We start from the raw sequence: 15607 nt of genomic DNA, 5'->3' as shown, positions 1-15607 counted from the left end.
TGGTATTTGGGCAAATTTTTCTCACCTGCGGATTATTGGCCTCTACTAATTTGCACTGCCGTAAAAACAATTTAAGATTCCCCCAATTCATGTAAGGCAATATCACCATGGGCTTTTCTCCTTCTTCTATACACACATTGGTAATAGGAAGAAGATTTCTATAAAATAATAAGAAATCAGGAGAACACAAGTGAAATCTGAAACTTCAGGGGGCTATTTTTAATTAAAAGTAGTAAAATAAAGATAACCTAAAAGAAAACAAGAAAATCTCAAACTTATTTAAAAATATATAACCATTTAAATTGTAAAATTATAAAGCTCTTTTGGAATAGACTTTAATGCTTCCCATGTATCCACTTTCTTGATAGGGAAAAAACTCAAAAGCTATTTCCTGTGGACTAGATTCTTCTAAGATACTACTCTAGCCAGACTAAATCGTTATTCTAAAGGGTAATCAGAGAGAGACCCAAAAAATGACTTGATCATGAGCATATGATAATAGCTTAGTTGGTTCATTAGCAACACTTAAAAAAAAAGGGCCCCAATGCAGTCTACAGAAAAGAATGATAATCAAGAGCCTAAAACTATCTCACAAAGCCAAAGAGTTCTTAGCAGTTCACATGAGATTTCTAAATCCTAAATTTACCATTTACTGTCTGTGTGATCATCTTTCTTGGCCTTAGTTTCCACATCTCTAACATAGGGACACCCCCAACCATACAAAGTTGCTGTGATATGCAAAAAGCCAAGCATGTCATTAAAAAAAAAAAACAAAAAACTTGTTCCTTTTAAAATCTCCAGGGCAGACATAAATACATACATCCTATGCCTAGTGACATCTCTTCCACTGGTACTGGAAATAATTTTTCCCAAAGTTACATAACTTTTTACATAATTATTAATACTTCATTTCCCCCACTAAGCTGAAAATTCCTAGATGGCAAAAACTAAAGTGAATTTTTTAAAATACCCAATGCTTTGTATTCTGTGTCACAGAAATAAGCATTTAATAAATATCTAAAAAATAACACCAAATGACAACCTTAAAAACACTTCTCCTCCTTAACTTAGAAAATTGTCTCTAAGCATATAAATAAGGAAACATTATTTAACATAAAGCTATATGAACAAGGATTGTTAATGCAGGATTATTACTAAAAAGTTGCAAACAACATGACTGTCCAAAAGTAAGAAAGTACAGCCAAATAATAGGCTAGTATACAAAACAAGTAGTCACAAAGAGATGCTATGAGAATATGAGTAAAAGCTTACATTATAGGAAAGCAAGATACAAAATTCACACGTTTGCAGGATAATTACAAATATAGTAGAGAAATAACAAAACTCTGCACAGAAATGTGCCAAGAGTTGTTGTCTGAGTTGTGGGACTTTAGATTATTCCTACCTTGCTTTTCTGTATTTCCTAAGTTGTTTCAATTGAGTATATATTTATTAAAACCGCAGTCACACAATTTTGGCCTAACAGTGCACAAGTGAAAGCTATGGGCCCCCCTTCTGCTGTGCAGGAGCTACTAAGACGGAAAGCACTGATCCTGAGGAACCAGGAAAATGAAGACTAGATCAGTAAACTTGTATGTGGTAACCTCTCTGTAAGGCTTCTTGCTTGTATTACAGCCTGGGAGTGGCAGCGATGATTAGTTCCACTTCACAGAGGAGGTAATCCATGCAGGGGTAAGTGATAAGGTTATCTGCCAAGAACAACTGCAAGCACATGAAGGAAAAAGTCAAGTCTTCATCTGATTCTAAAACCCTGTTTTCCCCTGGATCACTGGATATTCCCTACCAGGGAAGCAAGACAGAGATTCTTTTCACACCAAGTCCCATACATCCTAAAATAACTGCAGCAGGAGGACTGGAGAGAGGTGATCCAAAGGCAAGGACTTCTCATTATAAGTACTGAAGTGAAGTCACTCAGTCGTGTCCGACTCTTTGCGACCCCGTGGACTGTATCCCACTAGGCTCCTCTGTCCATGGGGTTCTCCAGGCAAGAATACTGGAGTGGGTTACCATTTCCTTCTCCAGGGGATCTTCCCAACCCAGGGATCGAACTCGGGTCTCCTGCATTGCAGGCAGACACTTTACCCTCTGAGCCAACCTGATGACTACAGCTAACACTGCTGTAGAAATGTACAGGAAAGTGGTTAAGAGAGTAAACCTAAGAGCTCTCATCACAAGGAGGAAACTTTTTTCCTTTATTCTTACTTTCCCTTTTATTGTATCTATATAAGAAGATAATGTTAGCTGAATGTACTGCAGTAATCATTTCACAATATATATAAATCAAACTATCATGCTTTATGTTTGAAACTTATACAGTGATATGTCAATTATTTATCAATAAAAGTGGAAAAAATGATGAACAGGTGTGCACTCAGGTTTAAGTGAACCTACTATGACTTCGGAGGTATGTGAAGAGCTGTTCAATCTCTTTAACTTTCAAAATTATTTTTCTGCTCCTTTCCTCATGACTGAAATTCACTAAGCAGAGTTAAAGGAATCTGACTCAAGCACAGTAAGTTTGCTGGATGAGATCAAAGCATTTATTCTTTATTTAAAAGCCCTCCAGGAGAAATAACACGCTGCACAAAATTCTTTCAAAGAACAGATGGCTGCTCTTCATTTTTCCCAGTTTATAAAGGGAAGGATGATAAAGAGGAAGGTCTGGGATCTATAAAAAGAGTGGATGGGAGCAGAAGCAGGTGTATAACGGAAAGGTAGGTTCCGGGGAGAGTAGAGACAAGAACTAGTACAATTCTTCGTCTTGCCGAGTGGGCCTGCAGCGTGAGAGTTGAGAGGCATTCAGCAAAGTGCCTACCATCAGGCACTCTTGGACCAATGGAGGGTCAAACCACAAGAAAAATAGCTCAAGTACTTTTTATGAAGCAGTCCTAATGGAATTTAAGTAAACTGATAGCTATCTTTTATTTATACAGCTATTTTAACTTACAATAAAAATTATTCTCAAAAATTCCAGTGGAAAAAGGAGTGAACAGAATTTCAAAATGCTTTAAAATATTTCAGTCCTTTACAACTCTTAATCATAGAAGGTAAATAATGAAGTAAATATGATGAATTACACATTTAGTTTTTTAAAAAAGGTAAAATCAGAAACCAGGCGTCATTTGTTGCTGAGTATATTGAATTTGCTTGATAAATTCTATAATCTGATTACTGAAGATCATTATCTCATTTTTAACCCTCATGCCTGGCAGTGTTCCAAGTGCAAAATGGGCATTAATAAAGGAGAACAAAACAATGAATAAACAAATGCACACACATAGCCACGAGCAGTCTAGACAGTTCAGTTCAGTCGCTCAGTCGTGTCTGACTCTTTGCAACGCTATGGACTGCAGCACACCAAGATTCCCTGTCCATCACCAACTCCTGGAGTGCTCAAACTCATGTCCATCAAGTTGGTGATGCCATCCAACCATCTCATCCTCTGTCATTCCCTTCTCCTCCTGCCTTCAACCTTTCCCAGCATCAGGGTCTTTTCCAATGAGTCAGTCCTTCACATCAGGTGGCCAAAGTATTGGAGCTTCAGCCTCAGCATCAGTCCTTCCAATGAACAACCAGGACTCATCTTCTTCAGGATGGACAGGACTGATCTCCTTCAGGATGGACTGGTTTGATCTTCTTGGAGTCCAAGGGACTCTCAAGAGTCTTCTACAACACCATAGTTTAAAAGCAACAATTCTTCGGTGCTCAGCTTTCTTTATAGTCCAACTCTCACATCCATACATGACTGCTAGAAAAACCATAGCTTTGCTAGACAGACCTTTGTCAGCAAGGTAATGTCTCTGCTTTTTAATATGCTGTCTAGGTTGGTGATAGCTTCTCCCAAGGAGCAAGTCTTTTAATTTCATGGCTGCAGTCACCATCTGCAGTGATATTGGAGCCCAAGAAAATAAAGTCTGCCGCTGTTTCCATTGTTTCTCCATCTATTTGCCATGAAGTGATGGGACCAGATGCCATGATCTTCGTTTTCTGAATGTTGAGTTTCAAGCCAGCTTTTCCACTCTCCTCTTTCACTTTCATCAAGAGGCTCTTTAGTTCTTCTTCACTTTCTGCCATAAGGGTGGTGTCATTTCTATATCTGAGGTTATTGATATTTCTCCCAGCAATCTTGATTCCAGCTTGTGCTTCATTCAGCCCAGCATTTCGCATGATGTACTCTGCATATAAGTTAAATAAGCAGGGTGACAATATACAGCCTTGACGTACTCCTTTTCCTATTTGGAACCAGTCTATTGTTCCATGTCTGGTTCTAACTGTTGCTTCTTTACCTGCATACAGATTTCTCAGGAGGCAGGTCAGGTGGTCTGGTATTCCCATCTCTTGAAGAATTCTCCCAAGCTTGTTGTGATCTACACAGTCAAAGGCTTTGGTTTAATCAATGAAGCAAAAGTAGATGTTTTTCTGGAACTCTCTTGCTTTTTCGATGATCCAATGGATCTTGGCAATTTGATCTCTAGTTCCTCTGACTTTTCTAAATCCAGCCTGAACATCTGGAAGTTTACGGTTCATGTACTGTTGATGACTGGCTTGGAGAATTTTGAACATCACTTTGCTAGCATGTGAGATGAGTGCAATCGTGCAGTAGTTTGAACATTCTTTGGCATTGCCGTTCTTTGTGACCAGAATGAAAACTGATCTTACCCAGTCCTGTGGCCACTGCTGAGTTTTCTCAGCATTCTCAGCATTTGACTTCACATTCCAAGATGTCTGGCTCTAGGTGAGTGATCACACCTTTGTGGTTATCTGAGTCATGAAGATCTTTTTTGTATAGTTCTTCTATGTATTCTTGCCACCTCTTAATATCTTCTGCTTCTGTTAGGTCCATGACATTTCTGTCCTTTATTGTGCCCATCTTTGCATGAAATGTTCCCTTGGTACCTCTAATTTAGGGGTCAAAAAGAAATGTAGACCCTAGTCCCCTTATAAATGAAATAAATTCCTACAATGAGTAGAAAGAACCATATACATTCTACATATTAACAATGAGTTTTGCTAATTTAAAACCTAGGAGTCCTGGTATCACTTTATGACTGGAAAGAAAAATTAATCAGGATCAAACCATAACCTATCTTTAGAAGACTGTTCCTAATCACTGAATGTTCAGTAACAAATATCACTAATTCAGTAAGTCATCCCATTCCACCATCTAAGGGTATCTTGCTAAGTCACTTCAATCGTGTCCGACTCTGTGTGACCCCATGAACAGCAGCCCACCAGGCTCCTCTGTCCACAGGATTCTCCAGGCAAGAATACTGGAATGGGGTGCCACTTCCTTCTCCAGAGGGTATCTTGTGGCTACTAATTCATCCTAGTTGGATGCTGGAAAATCCTGTAGCTTAAAGCTGCCTGAGAAAATGCTACAAATGCTTGCTCTGAACATTTTTCAGCCAAAGCATCTTTGGGCTACCATGGATATAAAACTGCTTCATGAGAAAATTCTAGCTTTGTCTACTTTTATCCCTGCCACCCACTTTTGTGCTGATGTGGTGTAGATCTTTCATCAGGGTAAGAATACTAGCTAAGCACCTAAGTATTAGGTTAATATTATACACTAGTATTTAACATTTTGCTTCTTCCTCCGAGGGTCAGCATGATAAATCAAGTACTCCCAACACTGTCAACAAGAACATTTCCCAGGTCATCATTACCCAGTTCTTATCTTGTTACTCAGAGGAAATAAAATGTAGCTTTTTTCAGAAAATATAATCTAAGGAATGAGTTATCTATCCATTCCTCTTCAAATGAGTTCTATTCTTAGACTAAATCAGTGAATCAGGCCAATGGAAGTTAATATTCTTAAAAGTACACGACTTTTAATCCTTCAAAAGGACATTTTTAGCCCTCCATTACTGTGTGGTCAATTTTTTTCAAAAGTCTCTGGCTGCTTTATTTTCAATGTTCATTAACTTAATCAATGTCCAACATATATGATAAACCTAATGAGACATTTGTCTCAGAGTATGAAGCCAGAAAATCTTTTCTCCACCAGGAAACATATACATTTCCTTCTCTTCTAATACTGAGATTTAACAAATTTTAATACTTCCTTCAGCCTTGCTTGCCCAGAAGCTAAGAGTTGCTTTGTCTCCTTATTGTTGGCTTTTCCAGCATCACAATGCCAAAAACCTCAGTTTCGTTTTCATTACCCTTTTTTTGATCTTACTATAGCTGCCTTTTTAGGTCCTCAAATTCTTTTGAATATGAACTGAAGTATAAATAAAATTCAAAAATAAAACTGCACAGTCATTTTTTTTGCAGAACTCAAGTAACTGCTCAAAGTACACAAAAATTACACTGTATAATGCCTTTTGCATATATTACTTTATTTTTTCCTAGAAGTCTATAAATGTCTTCCAATAAGGATGGTCACCCTCCCATTTTTCAAACATATGTGACCAAACTTCCAGTAGGCACACAAATTAAACTGACTCTGTACAGTGCTTTAAAACAACAAACACCTTGCCCAAACACTGATACCGCTACATAATGTGATACTATAATTATGCCCTTTTTGGCTCAGAAGTTAGAATATCTTGTTATAGCTCTTGAAAAGGACTGCTATCAAGCTTTTAAAAAAAGTTCTTCATATAATAGAACTATATGTATCTTTTAAAAAAATCATACTGAAAACTAATGATAAGAGTCTGGTTAAATAAAATTTGATGCACCATTTAATGAACTATAAGTAGTCTTTTTAAATACGGATATGAATCTATAGTTACTTACATGAAAAGTTAGACACATTGTTTTGCTATAAAGAAGGATGCTAACCTTATTAAAGATAATAGTATTGTGATTTTGTAGGAAAATATTCTCAACATTTTGGAAAAATGCATGCTGGAAATGCATTAGAAGTGCTGAGATATCCAATTTAGTTTAAAATATTTCCACAATCACAACTACCTATCTAGCTATATGTGTCTAAATAAATGAATGATACATACACATGCACAGCACAAACGGCAAAATGTAAACTATCAATGAATGTAAGCTGCGGGCTTACTGGTGTTTATATTCTGGTCTTTGGTACTCTACATTGGAGGTCCCCAACCTGTTTGGTACCAGGGACTGGATTTGTAAAAGACAATTTATCCACAGATGCGGCAGGGGCGGGGGGATTCAGGTGGTAAACCGAGCAACGGGGAGCGGGAGATGAAGCTTTGCTAGATCACCCACCATTCACTTCCTGCTGTGCAGCCCAGTTCCTAACAGGCCTGGGGACCCCTGCTCTATATGCGCAAAATTTCCTAACAAATATTTTTTTAGCATACGTATATCATTATCCTACTTTTTAAAGGTAGATATACACATAAATATAAGCCTTTTCCTGAAAGCTCAGCTATAATTATCTAGATGTGGGCTTATATACTTTTCTTTACATTTTATTATGTTTTAAAATTTTGTGCAATGAGCATGCATTTCATTTTTATATTTAGGAATAAAATTAAGCTATTCCAAAAAGGCTTTCAATTAAGAAAACATTACAACATTTTTTAAAAACGCAGCATACTATGTTATAATATATTAAGTGTATTTAATACTTAAATGCTGAGTGGTTTCTCCTCTCACCTGTGATGAAGACCTCGGAGCTTACAACTTTCAGTGAGCATCATTGTCACCTGAATTTCAGAAGCTTGATCTGTATATAAAGAAAAAAATATTGTCATATATGGTATGATAATATTACACTTATGACACCAATATTTTCTGATATTAATAAGGAACTATCTCAAAGAAGGCTGAGAGCCAAAGAACTGATGCTTTTGAATTGTGGTGCTAAAGAGGACTCTTGAGAGTCCCTTGGACTTCAAGGAGATCAAACCAGTCAATCCTAAAGGAAATTAACTCTGAATAATCACTGGAAGGACTGTTGCTGAAGCTGAAGCTCCAATACTTTGGCCACCTGATATGAAGAGCTGACTGACTGGAAAAGATCTTGATGCTGGGAAAGATTAAAGGCAAGAGAAGAAGGGGGCTGCAGAAGATGAGACGGTTGGATGGCATCACTGACCCAATGGACATGAATTTGAGCAAACTCTGGGAGATAATGAAGGACAGGCAAGCCTGTCATGCTGCATTTCATGGTGTTGCAGAGTGTCAGACACAACAGAGCAACTGAACTGAACTGAATCTGTTCCATTGATCTTGTCTATATAACACTTCTCTTGATTACTGTAGCTTTCTACTATATCTGAAAATCAAGTATAGTGTAAATTCTCCAAATTTGTTTTCTTTCAAGATTATTCTGGCTGTTTTTTTATCTTTAACATTTCCACATTAATTTTAGCATCAGTTTTTCTATTTCTATGAGAAAAACCTGCTGGAATTTTGATCAAGATGAATTTGAGCCAACTCCAGGAGAGAGTGGTACACAGAGGAGCCTGGAGCGCTATAGTCCATGGGGTCACAAAAAGTCAGACGTGACTTAGTGACTGAATAACAGACTATATGGTAAATTTCCATTAAAAGTTTTAGGTAAATCTAAACAGGTCTAGCCTAAAATTCTATTGTAGTACATAGAATCTCACTGACAAGGTTAATATTTACAAACGCCAGTAAGGATAAGCTTGACTACATAAAGCTGAAATTAAATAAGGTTTCACAAACAAAGTAGAGAAAGTAATAGGCTGGATAAATATCTGTAACACATAAGGCATGCTGCTGCTGCTGCTGCTAAATCACTCCAGTCGTGTCTGACTCTGTGCCAATTTCCTCCCCTTAGAGTTCATACAACAGGAAAAAAAAAATTGAAAAATAGGCAAAGGATATAAACAGTTTACTTAAAAAAGAAACATAAAGAATCAGCAAAATTAAAAAAGGATTTTGTGCCTCATTCCTAAATAAAGAAATGCAAATTAAACTGTGAAAGTCGCTCAGTTGTGTGACTCTTTGCGATCCCACAGACTGTAGCCCGCCAGGCTCCTCTGTCCATGGAAATTCTCAAGGCAAGAATTCTCAAGGGAGTGGGTAGCCATTCCCTTCTCCAGGGGATCTGCCCAACCTAGGGATTGAACCCAGGTCTCCTGTATTGCAGGGGGATTCTTTACTGTCTGAGTCATCAGCAAATTAAACTAGGAGATGCCATTTTCCTCTTAAGATTGGAAGAGACAAAAAAGTCAGCTACCTGCCAGTTTGGGCAAGAGTGTAAGGAAACAGGCTCAAGATGAACAGCATCTTGGTTAGGTAGAGGAAGCAACATCTAACAAAATTTTTAAATACATATACTATGTACCATCATCAATCCCACTGCTAAAAGTCTACTCACAAAAACTCATCTATACATAACTTAACAAGAATACTGTTCAGTTGTAACAGCAAAAAACTCAAAACAACCAAAAACCAAAGTGCCCATCAACAGAGACCTAGTTAAATGTTAGCATGCAAGAACATTAGGCAGATATCTTAATTTTAAAAATCAGACTTACATGCACTGACACAGGAATATTTACAAGATACATTAAATTTTAAAAGCAAGGTAAAAAACTATGTTTATGGGATCAGCTATATTACAAAATCAAATTTATTTGGATGTCCATCAACAGAGGAATGGATAAAGATGTGGTACATATATACATGGAATATTACTCAGCCATAAAAAAGTATGAAATAACACCATTTGCAGCAATGAAGACGGACCTAGAGACAGTCATACAGAGTGAATTAAGTCAGACAGAGAAAGGCTAATATCACATGATAAGGTGGAATCTAAAAAAAATCATACAAATAAACCTCTTTACAAAACAGAAATAGAGTCACAGACGTAGAAAACAAACTTATGGTTACTAAGGGGGGAAGGGAAAGAGGGATAAACCATTGACTTACACACACTATTATATATAAAATAACTAACAGAAACTTACTGTATAGCACAGGGAACTCAAATCAGTACTGTGTAATGACCTACATATATGGGAAAAGAAGCGAAAACGGTGGACGTATGTGTATGTATAACTAACTCACTCTGCTACACAGCAGAAACTAACACAACACTGTGAATCATCTATACTCCAATAAAAATTATTGTAAAAAATGGTTTTTGAAAATTAGATATATTTGGATGTTTTTCTTCTTACTGGTAAAGAGTCATAAGAAATTCTTTAGGGTGGCTACTTTTAGAGGTAGGAGAGCTATATTTTGTACTTTTCTGTCCCGTTTAAATTTTCTAACTTTACAAACAAACTAGAAAAGAATGCCCACAAGAGACTGTGGTGCATTTTATTGTTTCCTTCTTATCTCTATGTAGCTAGACAAACAAAAAGAACTACCACTACATTAGTAGAAAAAGATTTAATTTTCATATACTAGTCAAAATTAGTAGGATTATTCCATTTTATTTTTAGCTTCTGAACTCATGGTTTTCTCTCCAGGTAACAAAAAGAACTAAAATTGGCTTTTAGTTCAATGTTTTAGAAATAAAACACAATAATGCAATTTATTAATACCTTTCACCTTCAAAAGAATCCAAAGCCATCAAATATTTGTACAAATCTATAAGGATTCCTCTATCTTAATAGAATAGAGGATGTTCTTTCCTGTTTGAAAAGAACATTTCCATTAAGTGAATAGTATATTTTCATTATGTAACTGAAAATGAATTTTAATTTTTTAAAATGGTTTTTAGATACTAAAAACAAAGTCAAGAGTATATCTTTAAAAATAATTTCAAAGAAACCAATAATGTATGTCAACAGTAAAAAAAAAAAAATAATTTACACATCTTATGATCAATCCAGTAGGAGGGAGAAGAAGATACAAAGACTGGAAAAGCCAACATCCAGCTCCCAGTCCTACCTAGGAAAATGTTGAACCATCAGTAAAATCCAGACCACTAAACACAAGCACCGTGATTACATACACATTCCTTAAAAGTGGAGCTGGCAAAGCTGAGAAATTATTAATTTCACTTACTTCCAAGGCTAACCCATGGAATCACTCCAGATGGCTTCACTTAAAACTTCTGTAGGTATACAAAATGGGTAGACACAAACCCAAGGACTTGAAACACTTGCTACTTTGGAAAAATCACTTTACCCCAATGTCTGTTGAAATAAATTTTAGTTGTTTAGAAACTGTTTAAAATTTAGGATCATTCAGTAAATGGCAGGATATGTCTTTTTTACTCTTTTTGTAATATAAATAATTTTTAATGAAATTATGGTCAGAACTATCAGTATTTGGGGGCTGGAAGGATTTTTTAGAATTTAAAACTAGTAATAGTTGGAGGTCTGCACCTAATTGGTAAGAGTTTATCTTCCTGCCAGCTAGTACAGAGATCCAAGTAAAATAAGAAGTAAATTTCACAGTGTCATGTTTTGCATAATTTTTCAAGTTCTTAACTTTGATAAGCATTCTATTAAGCAAGGGACACTTGAGCTGGATAATGAGCTAAGAAAACTTTGAGGGAAAATAATTTTATACATTTAGTAAGGAAAAACCACTTTCCTGGATTCTTTACCTAGTTTGGCCCTAGCCTTTTAACTTTAAATACTGAAAGGTCTAACTCAAAATGAATGTATTTGAAAAGAAGACTACACAATAATTTACATTCTAAAAGTTTCAAGAAAGAACAAAATGATTTTTAAAAAGCCTACTTATTTCTAAGAAGTTACAAAAGAAAATAAGAACTTAATTAACCTCAAATTAATTAATTATTTTATGGAATTCAATTTCACAATATTCAATGTGTGAAATTCAGATTCCTAATTTCAATCTCTGGAAATTTATATTAGCATATCCATTAAGTTTCTGTGAAAAACTATGAACTTTTTAAGAAGCCAAACTCCAATTTTGTGCTTATGCCTAAAGGAAAGGTCACTGATTTTTTAAAAACTTATTTTTGTATTTTTAGCTGTACTTCTAATTATACAGCATGTAACAAAGCACACAGATTTGTGAGAGAACTTTGTCAGCTCTATGCGGCTTCAATTAAAAAATAAAAATAACATTCCAAAAGAATAAATCTCAGAGACAATCATGTGGAGCTATAAAACAATTTTAAAGCAAATACTGTGGTCAGTACACTTCCTCTGTGTTTCCCACACAAACCATGACCGTATCTTGGCTAAGGACTCACTGTGCTTTCTCTGGTTTCCGTATAACTCAGAGAGAACATTATAATTACAGTGGTAAGATACAGAAACAAGCAAGTGACTACAATGCAAATGTATACAGACAGAGAAATCTTATCTTGTGAAACAGTCCCAGTATCTGCATTGTGTTTTCTTATCACTATTATTTCCTTCTCTCCCCTATTCCAATCCTAAATCAACCCAATTCTATATAGAAACCTCTTTAGTTAATTCTACATTTATTCAGAACAAATTAATATTAGCTCAGTTCTAAATTATCCATAGAATATTTACAAACCTCAGAAGAAATATTAGAATTAAGGGGAAATGTTTCCTTTAAAAAGTGGAGAAAGTGTAACAAAAGACAGATGTTATTAAAATTAGGGCTCAAATTTTACATTTACAAAGAGTAATATGTAAAGTATCCTTCAACACTAGTCAGAAAACCTAGTGGGACCAAATTTAAATATCCATTTTTAAAAGTGTTTTTCGGTTAGGAGAAGTGAATGAATAAATATCGAACAAAGTAAGTTAAATCATTTATTTAGAAAAGAAAAGCGTAAGTTTGTGCTTGTAGCATCCTTAAACAATTTTGCTAAATTAAAAGAAAGTAAATTCCTAAGATTTTTTTGGTTAGATTAGTACAATCCAACTTTTTAGAAATGATAAACATAATAAGCCCTTCATACTTTCCAAGAATTCCTTTAAGTAAATTTAGAAACATAAATTCTTATAAATTAACATTAAACATAAGTTCTTATAAGTTAACGTTGTCAACTTCATAAAATTGTCACTTCCTACTCATGAAACTGAATTTAGTTTTACCTTCAATTTATGCATTTGAAATGCTAAATTTGTTTTTCTAAAATATTCTAGTTATCTCACCTTAGATCAGACACTGTCAGGCATTAAGCACTCTAAATTACCACATTTTTTCCTTCTCTTAAAATTAACAAATAGACTCAACTAAGCATTATTTTAGTTCAGTTCAGTTGCTCAGTCGTGTCTGACTCTTTGAGACCACATGGACTGCAGCACGCCAGGCCGCCCTGTCCATCACCAACTCGAGTTTACCCAAACTCATGTCCAGCAAGTCGGTGATGCCATCTAACCATCTCATCCTCTGTCATCCCCTTCTCTTCCTGCCCTCAATCTTTCCCAGCATCAGGGTCTTTTCAAATGAGTCAGCTCTTTGCATCAGGTGGCCAAAGTATTGGAGTTTCAGCTTCAACATCAGTCCTTCCAATGAACATCCAGGACTGATCTCCTTTAGGATGGACTGGTTGGATCTCCTTGCAGTCCAAGGGACTTTTAAGCTTTTATAAATACCAATCATAAAGCATTAAAATTTTAATATCATAAAAAGGTTTGCTAATTTACCAGTATTAGGCAATAAACCATATTAAAAATATTCTAGTACATTTTTATAGGGAATCTCTAACTGAAAATTTTATATAAATCAGTAAGTGAAAATCTAAGCAATATATTTCTCCAAAAGGTGAACATATGAAAATAGGTATTCTGTTTATGAAAATATAAACTAAGCACTACCTTTTAGAAAACAATCTGGCAACTATCAAAATTTTCAATGTAAATACCTCATGGGGCAGCAATTCTAACTATGGCTGTATCTGTAAAACTCTACCAAGAAAGAACACACACAAATGTATACTTTCTGCAAATTATATGTAATAGCAAAAAAAGGGGGTACCAGGAGTGAGAGGAAGGCAAATAACAGCTATTCACATAAGGTACAGTGGTTCATCTTTTTCTTTACAATTCCTCAGTACTGAGGATAGGGGGTGCTGAGATGTTTTTTAAGAAGGAAAAACCAAATAATTGGAACCTAGGAAAAACATAATATTAGATATAGGAAAAAAGAAGTTAATTGGATGCAGTTTAACTGGAAGCCTGAGTACTATCTGGGGTTCCCCTTGTGATTCAGCTGGTAAAGAATCCGCCTGCAATGCGGGAGACCTGGGTTAGATCCCGGGATTGGGAAGATCCCCTGGAGAAGGGAAAGGCTACCCACTCCAGTATTCTCGCCTGGAGAATTCCATGGACTCTATAGTCCATGGGGTCTCAAAGAGTCGGACATGACTGAATGACTTTTACTTCTGAGTACCATCTAACAAATGCATAGTGTCTCAACTATTAGCTTCTATTTTCTATACCTTAATAAGAACAACACAAATCTCCTAAAAGTTAGCCTGTATGAGCTAAATTAACATGGACTGATTGAAAGGTATGTCACACTTTGAAAATCTGAAACAATTTCACTGGCATAAGCCACCTTAGACAGAAAAGTATTATGGAGACAGGATGGGAACAAATCCTACCTTTAACTGTTTTCACAAATGCTTGTTTTTCTTTATTTGGATCTTTTTCATCTACTAAAATCCCATGGAAAATACGCCCAAAAGTACCTAGAAGGAAAAACAATAATTACTGAGATCATATGATAATGCTTATAAAATTATAAGTACAAAATTTTCTGGCACAATACAACTTAAATATAACAAGGCCAAATGTGATCAACATTACTCCAGCCCTAGCATAGAAAGACTCAAATCTTTATTTTTCTTCTTTTTAAACTACAAAACATCTTAACTTGCTTTTAGAAAAGATGTATTTAAACTGTCTATGAGAATTCATTCTGAAATAGCCTAAACAAACTAACGATACAGCTAGGAGCACTAGAGCTCAGTAATGGGCTATCCACAGAGCCATTTATGAGTTTTGAGCCTCAGAGCAATGACAAAGGAGAAAAATGGACTCTCCTTATACATTCAAAAACACACAATAAAAACCTGCTTCCGTTAATGACTATTTGCCTCTGGGACAGTTCAAGCCCCTCCCTTAGCTGTGACTGACAAACAAGCATCTCTAACTGACAGATGAATTCAGAATGACTCACAGGCATCTAAAACACTTCAAACTGAGTTATGGAAGGGGAAAGTTACTGTCTATTGAACAACTTGAAGAGTTCAGTAAAGCATTTTATTATTAATTTCTGTCCTCTTCTTTCAGCATTGTCCCCAGTCAATACCCTGAAACTCAAAAAAGAAAGCAAGGACCAGCAAACAGGGAAGGGCAGGGTCTTATCTCTCAAACACTTATCATGTGTTACTTCATGTAATGTACATCAGTTCATCTAATCTTCGTGTCTAAAGTAGAAAACATAAGCCCATATTTACAGACAAGGAAACTGGCTATGGAAGACAGGAAATGATTTCTCTAAGGTCATCTAGGTAATAAACTGTGGGACTGAGACTGGAATTTGGGCATAACTCCAATACCGATGCATCTCCTTCTGCTGGAACCCCTGTACTTTCCATCACAGAGAAAATTACTTAGACTGTTTCAAAAAGGCCTGTGAGCAAGTGATCATCTTTGGACAAGAACTAAACAGGAAATATCCTTTTAAAGGTGATAAACACTAATAATCATGCTTTAATATACTTGAATATCAAAATCGTTTCAAAGCTTAATAAGTTAAA

At 35.7% G+C, this 15607-nt stretch overlaps 1 protein-coding gene across 4 annotated transcripts in view; it reads right to left on the bottom strand.

Moving 5' to 3' along the window:
• RYK (receptor like tyrosine kinase) overlaps nt 1–15607 on the bottom strand; it is a 107439-nt gene that overhangs the window by 33302 nt on the left and 58530 nt on the right. For all 4 annotated transcript variants that reach the window (XM_061421159.1, XM_061421167.1, XM_061421176.1 and 1 more), the window contains exons 9-11: nt 14447–14533; nt 7609–7678; nt 26–158 (exon numbers count right to left, since the gene is read on the bottom strand). In XM_061421159.1, the coding sequence (XP_061277143.1) occupies nt 26–158; nt 7609–7678; nt 14447–14533 (290 nt within the window). The remainder of the gene's footprint in view (nt 1–25; nt 159–7608; nt 7679–14446; nt 14534–15607) is intronic.

The sequence above is a fragment of the Bos javanicus genome, chromosome 1 (genome assembly GCF_032452875.1).
Source record: "Bos javanicus breed banteng chromosome 1, ARS-OSU_banteng_1.0, whole genome shotgun sequence".
Lineage (NCBI taxonomy): Eukaryota > Metazoa > Chordata > Mammalia > Artiodactyla > Bovidae > Bos > Bos javanicus.
The sequence above is the reverse complement of the archived record's forward strand: the minus strand, read 5'-3'. Positions and strand labels throughout refer to the sequence as shown.